This window comes from Monodelphis domestica, chromosome 7 (assembly GCF_027887165.1).
Source record: "Monodelphis domestica isolate mMonDom1 chromosome 7, mMonDom1.pri, whole genome shotgun sequence".
NCBI lineage: Eukaryota > Metazoa > Chordata > Mammalia > Didelphimorphia > Didelphidae > Monodelphis > Monodelphis domestica.
Genome location: NC_077233.1, coordinates 53796315 through 53815262, shown reverse-complemented (window position 1 = coordinate 53815262; position 18948 = coordinate 53796315). Strand labels below are relative to the sequence as shown.

The window sequence follows — 18948 nt, the reverse complement described above, 5'->3', positions numbered from 1 at the left end:
TTTAATTTAATTAGATGATTTAGTATATTTTTCCACGGTTACAAGACTCATGTTCTTTCCCTTCCCTCCCTCACCCCCTTCCCATATTTGACACACAATTCCACTGGATTTAATGGGTATCATTGATCAAGTCCCATTCCCATATTATTAATATTTGCACCAGGGTGGCCTTTTAGAGTCTACTTTCCCAGTCATAGCCCCACTAAACAATGTGATCAAGCTGTTGTTTTTCTTCTGTGTTTCTACTCCCACAGTTCTTCCTCTGGATGTGGATGGTGTTCTTTCTCATAAGTCCCCCAGAATTGTCCTGGATCATTGCCTTGCTACTAATGTTCAATTTAATACCTATTTTGTCTCTGCTTCTTTGTGTATACATATCATAGCATGTCAGCTCCTCAAAAGCAGGGGCCCTTTCATTCTTGTCCCTGTATTCCTTGCAGCTAGCACAATGTCACCAGTAGGTGCTGACTAAATGCTTGTTAAATCAGACTGAATTAGATGGAGTCTTATTAGTGAAGCCTGGCCTGGACAGCTGAGCATGGTGATTGTACAGAGTCTTTGGGTTCAAAACCAACCTGAGAGCAAATGAGCCATAGAATGCCTGCGTTCCAAAATCGTAGGGTTGTTGGAGTAGCTAAGTAGCTCAGGGATAGTGAGTCAGCCCTGAAATGGGTAGGTCCTGGGTTGAAATTTGGAAAAAAATCAATTCCCATTCTTGAGGAAACAAGTCTAATGGGGAGAGAAAACTTGCAAACAAGGGCTGCTAGGTAGCACAGTGGATAGAGTGTCAGGCTTAAAGTTAAGAGGTCCTGCATTCAAATATGGTGGCCTCAGAAAGTTCCTAGTTGTATGACTCTGGGCACGTCACTTAACCTCCGTTGCCCAGCCCTTATCACTTTTATACTTTGGAATTGATACCTAGTATTAGTTCTAAGCCAGAAGATAAGGCTTAAAAAAGAATTGTAAGGTTGGAGAATCTGTTTGCCCCCGAGAATGTCTATATAATAACCCAACAAGGAAAGGTAGAAAAACTGGGATGGAGAGGAAGCTTGATAGGTTAGCTACGGGGCTCCAACACTAATGTCCCTTTCATAAATATGACTGTAACTGTCCTCATGGCTGGATCTACATGGAACCCTGTAGTCTCCATGCTGGAAAACATCTTAGGAGCCACCCAATCAGATCTCTGCTCCCACTTCACCGTCTCCTTAGAATGAAAGAATGTAAAGCTGGAGGGAAACAACACTACATTAAAAGAAAATCTCTGCTGATCTAGGATAGGCTTCTAAGATCTGGAAGCCTAAAGCTCCATCAGCATGTGTCCCTTAACTGGGTAATGGGCTGAACCGAATGAAATGACTTCATTTGGCTAGAAGATTACACTTCCTTCTCTTAAATGAAGGGTGAAACCCAGGAGGGTTATCTCCTTGTTCAGGCAGAGGTAAATGATGCAAGGCGACTGGTACCACGGTGCCACCCAGTGGGGAGAAGAAGTGGTTGGCTGCACTGGAGGTGAGAATTCCCAGAGAGGCTTTTGTTACCTGCCTGCACACACAGATCTCCTGCTCCTGGTGTGTGTTTTGTGATGCTTTCCAGGTCCAGTTCCTTCACTTCACTCCTTAACTGATTACTTTTTCTCTGTAATTAATCCCATCTCCTTCAAATTATCTTGTATATATTTTGTTTTTATTCATCTGTTTGCATGTATTTTTTTGATTTCTTAAAAAACCCTTACCTCCTGTGTTGGAATCAATACTATGTATTGATTCCAAGGCAGTAGAGCTGTAAAGGCTAGGCAACTGGGGTTAAGTGACTTGCCCAGGGACAAACAGTGAGGAAGTATCTGAAGCCAGATTTGAATCCAGGTCCTCTGGACTCCAAGATGGGTACTCTATCCATCAAGCCACTTAGTTGCCCCTGTTTGTATGTTTTCTCCCCTCATTAGATCCTTATCAGCAGGAATTGATTTTGTCTTTGTATCTCCAGTGCCTGGCACATAGTGCATGCTTAATTCATTGACTGACTGGCTGATTGACTATTGGCCATTTCTAGATGTCTGTGTACTCTGGCAGGAAAGGAAGAAAAAGGCCAGGAAGAATAATGAGGAGAGTAGGGAAAGGAATCTGGAGGCTGGGATTTTAACCCAAGCTCTTATTGCTAAACTCTCCATGTGATCTCTGTGCCTCAGTTTATTGCATAATCAAATAAAAGGGTTAGAGCATTGTATCAGATGTAGAGTCAGTGGTGACGATGATGATAATTTTTTAAATAATTCATGTTTTTAAAAATATTTTTATCCAGACAACATATAGATACAATAGTTCTCTGACATTTTGTGTAATGATGGTAATCAAAAGATAGCATTGCGTAGTTGGTAGAGGGCTGGATTTGGAGTCAGAAAATATCTGAGTTTGAACCTTGCTTCAGAAATTTACTAGCTGTATCACTCTGGGCAAGTCACTTAACCTCTCTAGAGCTCAATGGCATCCTGCTATTATTAAGTGTGTTAATCTATAAAATGAGAGTGTTGGACTTGAATGCTAAGGTCCCTTTCAGTTCTGATCTTGGATCCTGTGACCTATAATTTGGGCTTCTGGTGCTACCTGTGACATACACTGGCTTCACATCTCAGGGCACCCAAGCCTAAGATGGCAAATTGTAGATTTGTTGACCAACACTGGTGATGGGTTTCCTCATTTCGAGCTTTCATTGCCAATGATAGCAGAACTTGGCCCAAGAAAAGAACAAACAACTAAACCGAACTGTGAGAGCCTTTCTCTTCTATCTACCCTGCCTGTGTCTTTTAGTACCTAGTATTTCTAGGATGCTTCTCCCATTAAAATATAGGGTCCTCAAGGAAGAGGATGTTTTTAGTCTTTTATTGCACTTAGTAGAGGCACACAGTAAGCCTTGAAATAATTGTTCAATGACTCTTGACTGTATGGCATTTTGAAGTTTGTCTAAGTGTCTCACAAACATTTTCTCACTTAAGCCTCCCAATAATCTGTGAAATAGGTATTACAGTTACCACTTCTGGATTTTTACAGATAAGAAAACTGAGGCTCAGAGAGATTAACTGACTTGCTCCAGCTCATACAACTAGTAAGTGTCAAAGGGGGGATCTGAATCCAGGTCTTCCAGACTCTAAGGACAACATTCAATCCATTGCAGCCCAATAAGATAATGTATGTCAAACACTTTGTAAACATTATACACACACATATGTGCTAGTCATCATCAGTTTATTAAAGTTAAAGGGCACATCCTTCCTTCATTTTATATTTTTAAGCCCCTTACCTTCTGCCTTAAACTTGATGCCATGTATTGGTTCAAGGCAGAAGAATGGTAAGGACTAGGCACTTATAGTTAAGTGACTAGCCCAGGGTCACAAAGCTAGGAAGTACCCAAAACCAGATTTGAACCCAGGATCTCCAATCTTGGCTTTCTAACCCCTAAGTCACCTGGCTGCCCCTCCACCTTTTCTTATAGACAATGGCATCATAGGGTAGCATTTCTAATCAGTGTTTATAACTATTCTTTTCCCATTTTCTTTGGGATGGAGGGGGGAAAGGAATAAGTATTTATTAAATCTATACTATATTCTAGATACAACTAAGTGCTTTAACAATATTATCTTATAATAAAAAAGAGGAAAGGACCTGCTTGTACAAAAATATTTATAGCTGCTCTTTTTATGGTAGCAAAGAGTTGGAAATTGAGAGGATGTCCATCCATTGGGGAATGGCCAACAAATTATGGTACGTGCTGGGGATGGAATACTATTGTGCTATAAGAAATGATAAGCAGGATGATTTCAGAAAGAGCTGGGAAGATCTGTAGGAACTGATGCAGAGTAAAATAAGCAAAACCAGGAGAACATTGTACACAGCACAGCAATATTGGGCAATGATCAACTGGGAAAACTTGGCTACTTGTAGCCACGCACTGATGGGATAATTCTGAAGGACTTACCATGGGGAATGCTATCCATCTCCAAAGAAAGAATAGTTGGAGTCAGATGGATGTGGATCAAAGCAGACTATCTTTCACATCAGTGTATTTATGGTCTTATTTGGGGGTTTGGGTTTTACATGAGTGTACTCTTACGACAATGACCAATATGGTGTGTGTTGCACCATACCATGTACTACGTATGCCCATATCATTCTCACAACCCTGTGAGGTGGGTGCTATTATTTTCTTCTTTTATCGTTAAGGTAACTGAAGCAGATAGGAATTAAATGGCTTCTTCCAGTCCTACAGCTAGAAAGTATGTGGAGCTACATTGGAACTCAGGACTTCTTGACTCAAGGCTCAGAACTCTATCCCCTGTGCTACCTAGCTAAGCCTGGTTTCACTGGTGGGAGGCATTGTTTGAGGGTGTTCATTGTAAGTATGTACATGATGTCTTGAAAAAAAATGATCAATACATTAAGAAAGAAATACACAAAACCCAAATAGTCCTCTTCTGCTCTAGGCAAACATACCTGATTCTGCTACCTCCGCAATGGGCACTCCTTGCTCATATGCCATGAAGCCGAGGACAGAGAAGATGGCAAAGCCGGCCACGAAGCTGGTGCCACTGTTCAAACAGCACAGCATGATGCAGTCTCTGAAGGAGAGAAGTAAGAGTACCTTACATAGAATGGCCCTGGAAGTCCTCAGAACACACTTCTGTAGGCTCCAATCCCCAGAGGGAGGTACCATGTATTACTCGTTTGTGAGCACATTGGTAACGATGACGATTCACATTAATGTAATTCTTTGTCATATGCAAAACCCTCTTCAGTTAACAAGCTTAGTATCCTTCCCATTTTCTGGATGAGGAATTGGGATCAGAGAGAGATGTGCCCACAGGACTATGAGCTCAGAAGACTTAACTCTGTTACTTCCTGTGTGACCTTGGACAAGTCGACTTATGTCATCTCTTTGGGCCTCAGTTTCTTTTTTCTGTACAATAAAGTAACTGGGTGAGTAACAACTAATAAGTATCAGAAAGGAGATTTTGACCAATGTCTTCTGACTTCAAGTCTAGCTCTCTCTCTCTCTCCTATATGGAGCAGCTAGATGGTGCCAACAACCAGCTTGAAGAGAGAAGGACCTGAGTTCAAATTGACTTCAGTAGCTGTGTGGCCCATGGCAATTCCCTTAACACCTATCTTCCTCAATTTGCTCAGCTGTAAAATGTGGATAATGATGGTATCTATCTCTCAGGATTGTTGCAAGAATGAAATAAGATAAGAATTGTAAAGCTCTTAGCACAATTCCTGGCACATTGTAAGCACTATATTAACATTAGTTACTATTATTTTTCATCTCCACTATGCTGGGCAACAATGATCTCCTGCTTTTTGGAAGTCTGTGATCATCACCATAACACCATTTGCTCAGTGTTTCCTATTTTGCCAGCCTCTTTCCCACATCTAATTAACAAGACTTTACATTTGTCTGAGGCTTAGGTTCACTCATAAAGAGCTGCTATTGGTTTATTGCATCAGCCCTGGGAGGGAGGCAAGGTGGGTACTGTGATGCCCATTTTACAGATAAAGAAACAGAAACTCAGAGAGATGAAGGGTCTTGTCTGAAATCATTTGGCAAGTAAGAAGTTAACTAGAACCAGCTCTTCTGATCCCTAAATTCGCTGATCTAATCTTCCCGAAAGGAGAACTTAGGTGTTGCAACCAGTGTGGAGTCAGGAAGACTCATCTTCTTAAGTTCAAATCTAGCCTTAGACACTTACTAGCTATGTGACCCTGGGAAAGTCACTTAACCCTATTTGCTTCAGTTTTCTCATCTGTAAAATGAGCTGGAGATGGAAATGGCCAACCACTCCAGTATCTTTGCCAAGAAAATCCCAGATGGGGTCATGAAGAATCAGATAGGACTGAACAACAACAACTTTCTAACAAGCCAATGGAATAATAAAGGCAGGTGTTGTTCTTCCCACTCTAGAGATAAATACTTTTGAAATCAAGAAATATTCAATGCTTTGTCCAAGGACATATTATACCCTCCGAATTTCAAAGCCATAAAAAGGGAGTCTGGACAATAAACAGCAAGAGGAAAGAGAAGCTGGTGCCACCCTATCTCACACTCAGGATCATGAGAAACTAGGAAAGAAGAGTCTGAGGGAAGTTCCGTGCTCCCCACCTTATCTTCCTAAAAGGAAACTAGAAATCCTGAAGGTTTTCAATATTATTTAGCACAATGTACAGAGCAGAGTTGGGAAGAGGAACACTAGATTTGGCATGAAAAGACCTGGGTTCCCGTCCTTACCCTGGTACTTAGGTAGCCCTGGAAAGAGCAAAATCACTTCTCTTCACTGCCTCGATTTATTCATCTGTAAGATGGAGATGATGATATCTGTAGTGGCCAGCTCAAAGGGATACGTTGATGTCTTATAGAAATGTGAGTTACTATCATCACACAAGATTAGTAAACATCACAACTCTTCAACAGCCCCACCAAACCAGCTTGTTGTTGCTCCTCACAGATGGCATCACGTCCCTGATATCCCTGCCCGGAATGCATTCTCTCTTCATTTTGCCTCTTAGAAACCCTGCTTTTCTTCAAAGCTCATCTCCAACCCCTCATCTTATGTGAAGACTTCCCTGATTTCTCAATAGCTAGTGCCTCCTTCCAATGACCTTGTATTTATTTCCTGCATATTTTGTATATGTTTAGATGTGTATCTCTTCTGACAGAATGTAAACTCCCTGAGGACAGACACTGTTTCATTCTTGCTTTTGTATCTGTGGGACCAAGCACAGTGCCTAGCACATATGAATACATGCTTTCTTGATTGATATATGGAAATGGGTTGCCCAAGGGCAGGGAAGCACATTGGAACAATTCTTAAATTGGGTCTATGGACCTTCAAAGAGTTAGTGGACTATGAACTTGGTGGAGATCTATGAACTTGGATGGGAAAAAATGAATCTTTGTTTTCACTAAATTTTGAACTGTAAACCTAATACATGGGAGATGTCTTGTGATGAAAAATCCCTGTCTTTTGGGCTATGAGATTTGGGGGTGGTTTCTTTTCCTGTTTTTTTTTTTGTTTTTTCTCCAAATAAACTTAAAAAAAAGGCTAATGCCTTTCCTTCAATTGCATTTTTTAAACGGAGTCAATTGGTTTTTTAAAAAATTAATTAATTGGTTTGTTACACTACAATTCTCCAGTATCTCCCACTGTCCCTCCACTCCGTGTGCTAGAGAAGGCATCATTTAACAAAAAAGATATATGCATATATAAAACTCCGTCTTAGCTTGTTTCTATTTATCAGTTCTTTCTCTGAAGGTGGATACATGTGTCATTTTTCAAACAGTATTTATTTTACTGTATACAATGTTAATTGTTGTTCTTGTTAAGTTATTCAGTCACATCTGATTCTTTGAGACTTCATGGGCCATCACAGCACACCAGGTCCTTCTCTCTTCTACTATCTCCTGAAGTCAATCCCAGTTCATATTTGGTTTCCATGACTCTCCCTATCCATTGCATCTTCTGTTGTCCCCTTTTCCTCTTGCCTCCAATATTTCCCAACATTAGGGTCTTTTCCAACGAGGCCCGTCTTCTCATTACATGGCCAAAGTACTTAAGTTTGGTATGAGGCCATTCAGTGAATACATAGTCGGAATTCATCTCTTTAAGTACTGACTGATTTGGTGTCCTTGTTGTCTATTCAGCACCACTATTCAAAAGCATTGATTGGGGCTCTCAGCTTTCCAACTCTCAGGGCCATACATTGCTACTGGAAAACCCAGAGCTTTGCCTATTTTGTTGGAAAGGTGACGTCTCCGCTTTTTAGCATGCGGTCCAGATTTTCCAGAGCTTTCCTCCCAAGGGGCAAGCATCTCTTAATTTCATGGTTGCAGCCACCATCTGCAGGGATCTTTGAGCCCCCAAATATAAAATCTGACACTGTTCCCCTTTCTCCTCCCTCTCTCGATTTGCCAGGAAATGATGGGACCAGATGTGAAGATCTTTGCTTTTTTTTATGTTTAGCTTCAAGCCAGCTTTTGTATTATCCTTTTTCACCTTCATCAAGAGGCTTAATTCTTCTTCACTTTCTGCCATTCCTTTCAGGCCATTAAAGAAGTAAGTCCATGGCACAAATAAGATTATGAACATTAGGATCCCATTTCTTGGGGTGGAAGGAAATGGCCACAAACAAAGCAGAGCTCAGAGAATTCCAGCCCTCTCTGATGAAAAGATTATAATGAGCCCTGAGAGGGACCCTAGAGATCATTGAGTCTAACCTATTCATGGTACAGAGGTGCCTGAGACTGATAGAGGTCAAGTGATTTGCCCACAAACAGCTCAACTGGGTTCAAATATTGCCTTGTATATTTATCAGTTCTATAATACTGGATAAGTCACTTAACCTCTCTGTGCCTCAGTTTCCTGGCTTGTAAAATGAGGTGGTTGGAATTATTGTCTCTGAGTCTATGCTCTTAGGATTAGACGGAATTGGAACTCAAGGTGGAGGGAAGAGAGAGATATGGAGAGTAAAGAAGACTCAAGTCAGAGGGAGCAGGGGAAGAAGCCTTCAGGGCCCTGAGTAATTAGCAGTGGGTTCTACTGATGCATAAATGTTCTTGTACTCTTCATTACTGCAAATCCCCATGGTGAGGGAGTCCATTTCTGAGAAGTTATTTCCCTGAAATGGTAGCAGAGGGAGGAACTCAATGGCTGCAAGGAAATGGGGGTCTTTAAGGGACCTACCAGCCCTCACTGTGGAGAGCTAATCTAAGCTCACTGCAGCTGCCCACTAAGGGATGCTGTGCAGGTCAGCACAAGCAGAAGGCTGGGAGGGAAAAGAAACTGAAAGGAAGGAATTGGGATGTAAGTAGCAAAGTAAACACAGTGCCTTTGAGTCTTGGTTCATTCCATATATGGGCTTCAGGCATGATGGCTGCCAGACATATCATCACAATGAGCAAGACAAAACCTAAGGATTTAAGAATGGCTTATGGGCTGACAGCTCTATCCACAAGCCTGGAGAAATCTTTCTGAAGAACGAGTTGGCATGCTGGACCTGAGGTGCAAGGCCAGTTATAGTAAAGAAGTTCAGAGCAGAAAAACTGTAATGGATGGAAAACATTGGTTTGGAGTCACTGAATCTCAGATTATAGAGCTGAAATGGGGCCTGTTATTGTGGTGGTGGTGAAGTTGATTAGTCATGTTCAGCTCTTTGTGACTTCTTTTGGGGTTTTCTAAGCCAAGAGACTAGAGTGGTTTGGCATTTTTTTCTCCAGTTCATTTTGCAAATGAAGAAACTGAGGTATACAGGATTAAGTGACTTGCCCAAGTTCATATAGCTAATACAAATTTGATTTTTTTAAGTTCTTTTCCCAGTTATCTTCAGCCTTTCCTAATTGTTTTTTGAATTGTATTTTTATTTCTTTCAAAGCCTGTGTCCAATTTGCTGAAGTTTCTGTGTTTTTGCTTGGTGTTCCTTGGTCCTCTGTTCCAATTGCTCTTTGTTCATTGTCTGGATAGAAGCTGCCAATTATAATTTCTTTTTTTCTTTTTCTATTGTTTACTCATATTTTCCCTTTATCCCCTCCCCCACCCACCCAGTTATTGCCTGTAATCTTGCTCCTTCGATTATGTGCTGGACCTGTGGGTTTGGGCTATTCTGTCCTGAAGGGACTTCTTCTCTGCTCTGCTAATTGGTCAGGTTGAGCCCTGATGTCAGATCTTCCCCAGCTGACAGCAGAAGCTGAAAAGAGCTGGGATTGCCAACCTGCTATCAAGATTGAAGCCTTCACCCTTGGAGCTTAGTCAGCAGGGATCTCAGAGCAGTCTGGGGGAGGGGTTGTTGGAGCTTGAACTTCCCTGCCCTCTGAAGGCTTCTTATCTGCCTTATTATGTGAGTGATTTAATTTACTCCTAAGACCATGATGAGCTGCTTCTTACTGATGTTAGAAAGGACAGTATTGCTTTGGTAAAGTCTGAACTGAATGGCCTTATTCTTGGAATATTTTGTTGTTCAGTCATTTCAGTTGTTTTCAGCTCTTTGTGACCCCATGTAGGATTTTCTTGGTAAAGATATTGGAATGGTTTGCCATTTCCTTCTCTAGCTCGCTTTATAGATGAGAAAACTGAGGCCAACAGGGCTAAGTGATTTGCCTAGCATCTTACAGTTAGTAAGTGTCTGAGTGTAGCAGCCCACCCCTAGCTATGGGCAAGGGAAACAGTTAGTATGTTACAGATTGTCTTAGAAGAGAGCATGCTCAGTCTTGAGCATGCTCAGTCTTGCACTTGGCTGGGAAAGCCTATTACCCTTGACCCCAACTTCCCACAGGTTAGGCAGGAAAACAGGTTTCTTTGTGTTCACCTGGTTAAGAGAAACCACACCTATATCTTGTCGTTAACCAATGATAATCATCCCTATGTATTGTGTATATTTGCATATCAAAGAGATTAAATACAGCCACAGCAAGCTCCGCCTTCTCTCTTCCCTCTCTTCCTCTTGGATCTCAGATCCCACTGATGTCTGTCCTTGTTGGAGCTTGGCCTGCATTTCTGACTCATTCCTGCCACCTCATATCTCTAATTTGGCTCCGCCATCCCCTTCGCGGTATCCAAAACTTCTATCCTTCCTCTATCTTCCTACCTTAAAGCTTCTCTCGCCTCGGGAAGCTTTACTGAGGCTGGATTTGAACTCAAAGAAGATGAGTCTCCCAGACTTCAGGCAGGGCATTCTGCCTTTTGTACCACCTAACTGCCCTTGGTGGGGAGGATGCTATTAAAATAGTTATGGAAGAAGTGATAAAAGAGCCTGATACAAAAGAGAAGCTTTGGGAGTTTGAAGAAGGCAGTGAAAATAGTATGGACAAGACTTAGAAACTCACTGTATATAGGGTGGGGGTGAGGAGTGAGGGAGAGAAAAGAGGCAAGGATGACTTCAAGATGGTGAATCTGCATGCTTCCTTTACTTCTACCCATTCTTCCTGGTTCTACCTTCTGAGGTCAAAGAGAAATGTGTAAATCATGGGGCTAGAAGGACGGGTGTTGTCAATAGAAAAGGAGAAGCTTAGAGGAGGGATGGGTTTGTTATATTTAAAAAATCAATGTTACTTTATAGTCATACCTCATAGGTGTTATTTCCATTAATTGATTGGAATTATAATGCCGTATACTTAGGTCTGTTTATTCACATTGTTTTGCTAGGGGTTTTTTCTAATTTTTTTCTGTTCTATAAGAAAGATTATGGCTTAAAAATTTGCAGTACATTACTTTTTATTAAACTAAGTATGTTTTAAACATAGATTTTTATTGTACTTCCTATTTTTACATCACATGGATTTTCCCCTAAATCCCTCCCCTTCCATCTTCCAAGAGAACATGCCTCACTGGGTTCTTTTGCACTTGAATAGCCCATTCTTTTTCCTTCTAATGTCCAATATTACAACTCTGAATAATGGAAGAAAAAAATCTAATAAAATGAGTGAAAATGACAGAAAAGGGTATTGCCTTTCAACCCTGGTTTGTAAAGACCAAAGAATATTCATGAAAGGAAGAGACAGGGTAGTCACAGTGGCAGAACAGTTGGTTCTAACCCATTCTTAGAATATGGCAACCTTTTGAAAATATATAAGGAAAAGGCCAAGGTTCAAAAGTCATGGTCAAGACTCCAAAGAGTTTTTCTCCTTTCTTCTTCCTTTCCTACCTCAACCTCCATCCCGTCTCCCCAACAAGGGCTAAATTTAATTTAGACTTCTTTGTAATCTTGTATTTCATTTTAAACATTTAAAATTATTCCAAGGTGTCCATATACTTCATCAACCTGCCCAAGGGAGCTAGGACACACAAAAAAGATTAAATTCCCCTGCTCTAGGGTACATATTCCCTCTTATTCACCTTTGTGGCTAGTCACACAATGTAGCTAGGTGTCCTGGTGCACAGAATGCTGGGCCTAGAATCAGGAAGACCAGAGTTCATTTCTTACTGCAAATACTAATATGACTTTGAGCAAGTCACTTAATCATTGCCTGTCTCCATTTCTTTAACTGTAAAATGAAGATAATGATAGCACCTACCTTTCAGGATTTTTGTGAGAAAAAAATGAGATAATATTTATAAAGTACTTTGCAAACCTTCAAGTACTCTATAAATCTTAGTTATTATTATTAGTCTAATTTATTGTTTTGTACTATGATGGCACATTCATTTTATATTCAAATATTCATATTATGTTTTTAGGGGAACATACATTTTACTATTTTATTAAAATATTAATGATAATTAATTGATAATATTAAATGTTCTATTGAGTTAAACTACACTGAACTAAAATAAGAGTAAACCAGATTAGCAGTCCCCCAACTTTTCCCAAGGAAATCTGGTTTGTATTTAGCCAAAGTTTTCATATGATTTTTGAGGGACGGGGGTACTTGCCACCCATCCTGCTGCATCCCACCCACTCAAGGAGTGTTAGTAGCTTCCCAAAATGCTGAAAGAGAAGTCAATGATGGAAATTGCTTGGCCACACTACCAGCCCTGAATTGACCAGGTCAGGTGCAGCTCTGTGCTAGATGGAGTCCATAATGCCCACATTCCTAATGAATCTACTGAAAGCAGAGCATCTCTTCCTCCTCAGTTCTCTTTTTCAACAAAGTGGCACCAACTTTATCATACTTGACCTTACAGGAGCAGAAGGGGATTAATTTCCTTAAGGCAATTGTAGTATTTTCCAAATACCAGTTGGTCCTCTCCAAATTGTTTTCGTATCCTTCGGGAGAAAAACCTTCCACTTACGAGGATTCCCTCCACTGAAGGAGGCAGACATTGAAAAGTCACTCACACTGTCCATTCAAGCTCAGTCCCTTGCCCTTTCTATCAGACTCAGAAACCAAGAGACAGAGCTAAGTTCCACTTGGTCCCTGGCCTATAAAAGCAAGGAGGCTCAGCTTTCATTGGAGACTGAAAGTCACCCAGTATCTTAAAAGGTGGTATGAAAAAAGATTGGGCTTCATTTGGGAGGAACATGAGAGACTTACCTGTAGCAATTGTTATTATAATTGTTGTAACTTCCCAGTGCTGTCAAGCATCCCAGGCAGATGGCATAGGAGAAAAAGATCTGAGTTCCAGCATCTACCCAGACCTGCAGGGAAAGACCACAGGAGTCATAGCAGAGGAGGAATCAGACAGAGGGACAAAGGAGGAGACCCTATTTTTTGTTTGTCTCCCCAGGAAACCAGGTAGGACTAGAATCGAGATATATTCATACTGTGGGTTAATACATTTTATTTTTTAAAAAATCCTTACCTTCCAACTTAGAATCAATGCCGTATATTGGTTCTAAAGCAGAAGAATAGTGAGAACTAGGCAATAAGGATTAAGTGACTTGCCCAGGGTCAAAAAGTGAAGAAGTATCTGAGGTCAAATTTGAACCCAGGACCTCCTGTCTCCAGGTCTGGTTCTCAATCCAAGTCACCTAGTTACCCCAAGATCATTATATTTTTTAAAAGGCTTAATAAATAAAACATATCAATTATTTTTAATTTCCTTAATGAATTGCAGAATCTCAAGAATTTGAAGGGAACCGAGAGTCCAAAACTTATCTAAAGTATGGATCCAGTGCAGTATATCCCACAAATCACTCCTTGATCACTTCCGATAATAGGGAAATTGCTACTTCCCAACAACCTCAATTATATATTAATCTGAATGTTTTTATTTCCCTCTGATCAATGTTGCCCTCATTCATTCATTATCCATCCTCATTCATTCAACAATGATTTATTAGGCATCTACTGTGTGCAGAGATCTGGGATACATTCAGTAGAATATATAAAGTTTAAGTAAGACATTACTGGGGGGGGGCAAGGTGTCTCAGTGGATTGAGGTGCTGGGCTCAAATCTGGCCTCAGACATTCCTTACCTGTCTGACCCTGGGCAAGTCACTTAACCCCCATTGCCTAACCCTCACTGTTCTTCTGCCTTTGAACCACTTTGGAACCAATACACATTATTGATTCTAAGATGGAAGATAAGGGTTAAAAAAAAAAAAGACACAATCACTTCCCTGAAGGAACTTACTATTTAGTAGGAGGATAAGAAACAAAAAGATGTAGCTGTAAAACAAAATATTATATGTGACTTAGAGGTACATAGAAGTGAGGACAGAGGGGACAATTATGATTAAAAAGGTATTGGTCAAGAAGGCTTTCTAGAGGAGATGACATTTGAGTTGGACTTCAAAGAGAGAGGACATTCTAAACAGGAAAAGTTGTTAGAAGAAGACACAAAAAAATGTAAAAACTCATCCCATATTTAAGAGGTATATAGTAGTCTCATGTGGCTAGAGTATAGAGGAAGTATATGGAGAAGAATTAGATGAAATAAGGCTGGGGAGATGCAGTGTCAAGCTGTGGAGAACCGTGAATGTTGGACAAATAAGTTTGAACTTTACTGAATAGGCAATAGGGAGACACTGGAGATATTTGAGTAGAGGAGGGACATGACTAGAATTTCTGCATAGTAAAAATTAATTGATCTAGCAGGAATGTGAAGTATGGATTAGAGGGGGAGAAAGTTGAATAGAAATGACTTATAATGAAAACTCCTATTTTGATAGTTTGAGTAGCCAGTAAAGAGTACTCCTATTTAAGTGGTAACAATGAAAATAGAAAAGGATGACTGTGAAAAATTATTCCAGAAGTGGATATAAGAAGTGAAGAAGAGAAAAGAATTAAAGACAATAGTATAAGCAGTGTGGTATAATGGGCATACTACTGTACTTGGATTGAGGAAATTTTCAGGCTCAGACACTATGTGACTGGACTAATAGTGTAACATTTCTGTGCCTCAGGTTACTTATTTATAAAATGAGAGGATTGGACTTGATCGTCTTTCTGATCTCTTCTAACTCTAAACTATGGCCAATGCTTAGAAAATGGCAGACTGGATAAGCAAACAGTGGTTATTATTGGTTATATCATTTGGTTATTACTTTCCAAGTGAATACAATGTAGTTTCATGGCAGTTAGATATCAACAATTAAGGAGGTCAGAATAGATATGTAGGAGTTGTCACTTGAATTGAGATCTGAAGAGAACTGGAGATTTCAAGAGGCAAAGATGAGAAGAGAGGGCATTACAGGCATGAGGCACAATTTATACAAAAGTATAGAGGTGGGAGATGGAATTCAATGTGTGGGGAGCAGCAAGATGTTTTGTTTGGCTGGACCAAAGAGTACATGAAAGGCATATGAGGAAATAAGTTAGGAGGTGGATTGTAAAGGACTTTGAATTGAGAATTGTGTATTTTTATCCTAGAGTCAATAAAGAGTCTTTGTGAGCAGGGAAATCCCATCACATTGGTGGCTATTTTGAGGGTAGATTAGAGAGGAGAAAGGCTTGACATGGAGACCAGTGAGATAACTATTACAGTAGTCTAGGCAACAGGTAATGAGGACCTGGGAATGGAGGAAAAGGCAGCTAGCTATAAGAGATGTTGTGGATATTTTCATGATCTGTAAGTCAACAAATATTTATTAAACGTCTACTATGTTCCAGATACTTGCTAGGAGCTAGGAATACAAAAAAGGGGGCAAAAGGCAGGTCCTACTCTCAAGGATTCAGTGTGATGATGACTTGACACCTGATTAGATATAAAAGGATAGAATAGAGTTGAGAGTGACTCTGAGGTTTTATGATTCTAAGTAATTGGAAGGATGATAGTGCTCTCAACAGAAAGAGAAATTAGGAAGAAGGAAGAAGGTACAAAATGAGCTTTGTTTTGAATAAGTTGAATCTGCGGTGCCTATGGAACAGTGATGGTGAACCTTTTAGAGATGGAATGTTGGGCTCTGCCCACCCCCCACCCCCCTAGACAGTGCAGTGCCTTCCCCCCACCAGACCATGTGCCATACCCCTCCCCCCATAAGTGCCAGGTGTGTCCTGTGCTCCCCCTTACCCCACACAGGGGAGAGAAAAAGTGTTCCCATTGGGTTTCTGGGTGGAGGGGTGGGTAAAGTGAGGAATGTTCTCAGTGAGTGTAGAGATGGGGAGGGGAGTGGCTCAAATGCTCTGCTCCCTTCCAGCTCTACTGCCTGTGAGCTGCCTACCTTACCCACTGTGTTCTCTCATTGGGCTGCTAAGCAGAGGGGTGGGGGATGTGAAAAAATGTTATCAGGCAAGATGGAGAGGGGGAAAGGAGCAACTCCACTGGAGTCCTGCTTTTCTAATAACAAACTGGGAAGGGGGCCGTGTGCCATCTTTGGCACCTGTGCCATAGTGTCACCATTACTGCTATAGAACATCCATTTGTAAATACCCAATAGGCAGTTAGAAATGTGAATCTGCAGTATCTGACACATAATAGGTATTTAAAATAATACTTGTTGGTTGATTGATTAGAGCTCAGGGGAGAGGTATATGCTAGAGATTTGGGAATCATCTTCCTATAAAAGAAACTATAGGAATGAAAGAGATTGCTAAGGAAAAAAGTTAAGAAAATATATAGTTAAGAAGAGTAAACAGAGCCAGAATCTGGGGGAATATGCCTGCTTTAAGAGTTTGGACAGGATGAGGAACCAGTGAAAGAAACCAAGGAGAAGTGGTAAGAGAAGCAGAAAGAGAACCAAGTGAGTTTGATGTCTCTAAAGTTAAAGGAAAGAAGAATTCCTATTTGGTGGGATAGGGATTAACTATGTTAAATATTTTAGGGCAGTATAAGTGAAAACCTCAGATATTTTTGGCAGTTAGGAGGCCATTGGTATTCTCTGAGAGAACAGATTCAGTAGTATAGTGAACACAATCAGACTGCAAGGAATTGAACAGAGAGAGGTAGTGAGAAAGTAGTACCACTGACAATATGCTAGGACATACATAACCTTTCTCCAGAAGTTTATCAATGAAAATGAAGAAAGAAATGGGATGGAGCAGGATGGTTAGATGGCTCAGGAAATGCATATTTAGGATTGAAGAGACCTGAGGGTGTGAATAGGGAAGAGTATGTAGAAGGCAATAGAGAGGCAAGGAGGATTCATGAAAGAGGGGAAGACTACTGGAGCAAAGTTGGGAAGGGGGATAGGATTAAAGACGTAGGTAGTGGGATTAACTGAAATGAGGAGGAGGGATAATTCTTTCCTCTGTGTGTGTGTGTGTGTGTGTGTGTGTGTGTGTGTGTGTGTGTGTGTGTGTGAGAGAGAGAGAGAGAGAGAGAGAGAGAGAGAGAGAGAGACAGAGAGACAGAGAGACAGAGAGACAGAGAGAAGAAAGAGAGAGACAGAGAGAAAGAAACAGAGACAGAGAGACAGAGAGAAGAGGGAGAGAGAGAGAGATAAAGAGACAGGCACAAGAGGAGAGTGAGAAAGAGTATAAGGAAGGAAGCACGCTACATACCTGCTGACAGGTGATGGGCTCTAAGAATGAGACATACATTTTCCAACATAATTTGGGAATGAGTTTTACTTGTCCATAGGCTTTACCAGACTACCAGAGTAGGATCTGCAATACAGAAAGGTTAAGAAGCCCCAGACAAGATGTATGGGTCCTTACGGTTCTGAAATTACATGAAATTGGGCTTTGGGTAGGTTTCTTAGGAAGGCATTTCCTTTAGCCAACCCTTCTCAGCCTGGACTGATTAGAGGGACGGAGCAAACTCCTCTGTACTTTGACAACTACAGGTGCCCAAGGCTGTGCCTTGATGATATAGAAGGCATTAATGATGACTGTCAATGACCTGAGTCAGTTATCCAAAGCTATTACAACAGTTCCCATGAAATAGAGATGTGATGGAATGCCTCATTTTTTTCAAATTTATTAAATTAACAGGCATTTATTTTGCTTTTCTATGAAATACATCCTCCAGTTGGCAAAAAGAGCAAGAAAGAGACAGAGAGAAAGAGAGGAAGGAAGGAAGAAAGTAAGGAAGGACGTCAAAACTTCTTGTAAATATGCAAGTAAAACTCATTCCCAAATTATATTGGAAAAAATTCCTCTTTTAGGAATAATTCTTTTAAATGTATAAAGATGCCAAGATGTAATAAGATTATAAAAGAAAAAAATAGTGAAAAATAAAGATGCAATTTTCCTCCCATCAAAGTCCATTGGGTAGTGGCAGCTACATGACTCAGTGGATTGAGAGTCAGGTCCAGAGGTGGGACATCCTGAATTCAAATGTGACCTCAGACCCTGGGCAAATCACTTAACTCCCATTACTTAGTCTTTGCTGCTGTTCTGCCTTGGAACCAATACACAGTATTGATTCTAAGATGGAAAGTAAGGATCTTTTAAAAAAAGTTCATTGAACACCCTGAAATCTATTGATGGACCAGGTCTAGGTTTAGAAATCCTGAGCTAGTTCAAAATTCTCATTTAACAGTTGAAAAAAACTGAAGTTTGGAAAGGGAAGTGACTTGTCCAAGGTCAAACCACTTTGATAAGATGGAACTTTACATGCTATTGATTAAGGCTTCAGTCTTAAGTGCTGCTTGATATTTTTGTGGTTTAGAAGAGGCATTGGATTTTTCTTGGGGATTAAATGGTTCTGGGGCTGTCACGCTAAATCAAATAAGGCCAACTACCTCTCAAAGAGAAAAAAAAACTGGGTAGCAGAAACTCTTTGACAGACAAGCTGTTTCACAGGATCGGGCACTTTCAAAATACTGCACACAGCCCAGGTCAACTGAAAAAAAGGGCTTTTTAGTTCCCAACAACAACTACAAAAGTTGCAAAAAAAAAAAAACCCAAACCCCAACAACCATGGAAGCTGGGTCACTCCCTGTTCCCTCAGCTGTACCTCTTCTTGGTGAATGGGGGGCGTGCTGGCAGTGAGAACCCTGACCTGTCCACATTCCAGGGTTGCTCCAGTTCTAAGCTACAGAACTGAGCTGCATGGGAATGGAATGGTGGAAAAGAGCCGCCCTCCAGATGGGAGAGAGAGAAAGCCTGGCTCTCCCTTCTCGCTTTGAGGAAGGAGTGGGGCTT

At 40.7% G+C, this 18948-nt stretch overlaps 1 protein-coding gene across 1 annotated transcript in view; it reads right to left on the bottom strand.

Moving 5' to 3' along the window:
- The window catches only part of SLC6A11 (solute carrier family 6 member 11), a 185130-nt gene that overhangs the window by 25548 nt on the left and 140634 nt on the right, over positions 1-18948 (bottom strand). Inside the window, exons 7-8 of the mRNA XM_001365646.4 lie at positions 13012-13115; positions 4488-4612 (exon numbers count right to left, since the gene is read on the bottom strand). Coding sequence (XP_001365683.2) covers positions 4488-4612; positions 13012-13115 — 229 coding nt within the window. The remainder of the gene's footprint in view (positions 1-4487; positions 4613-13011; positions 13116-18948) is intronic.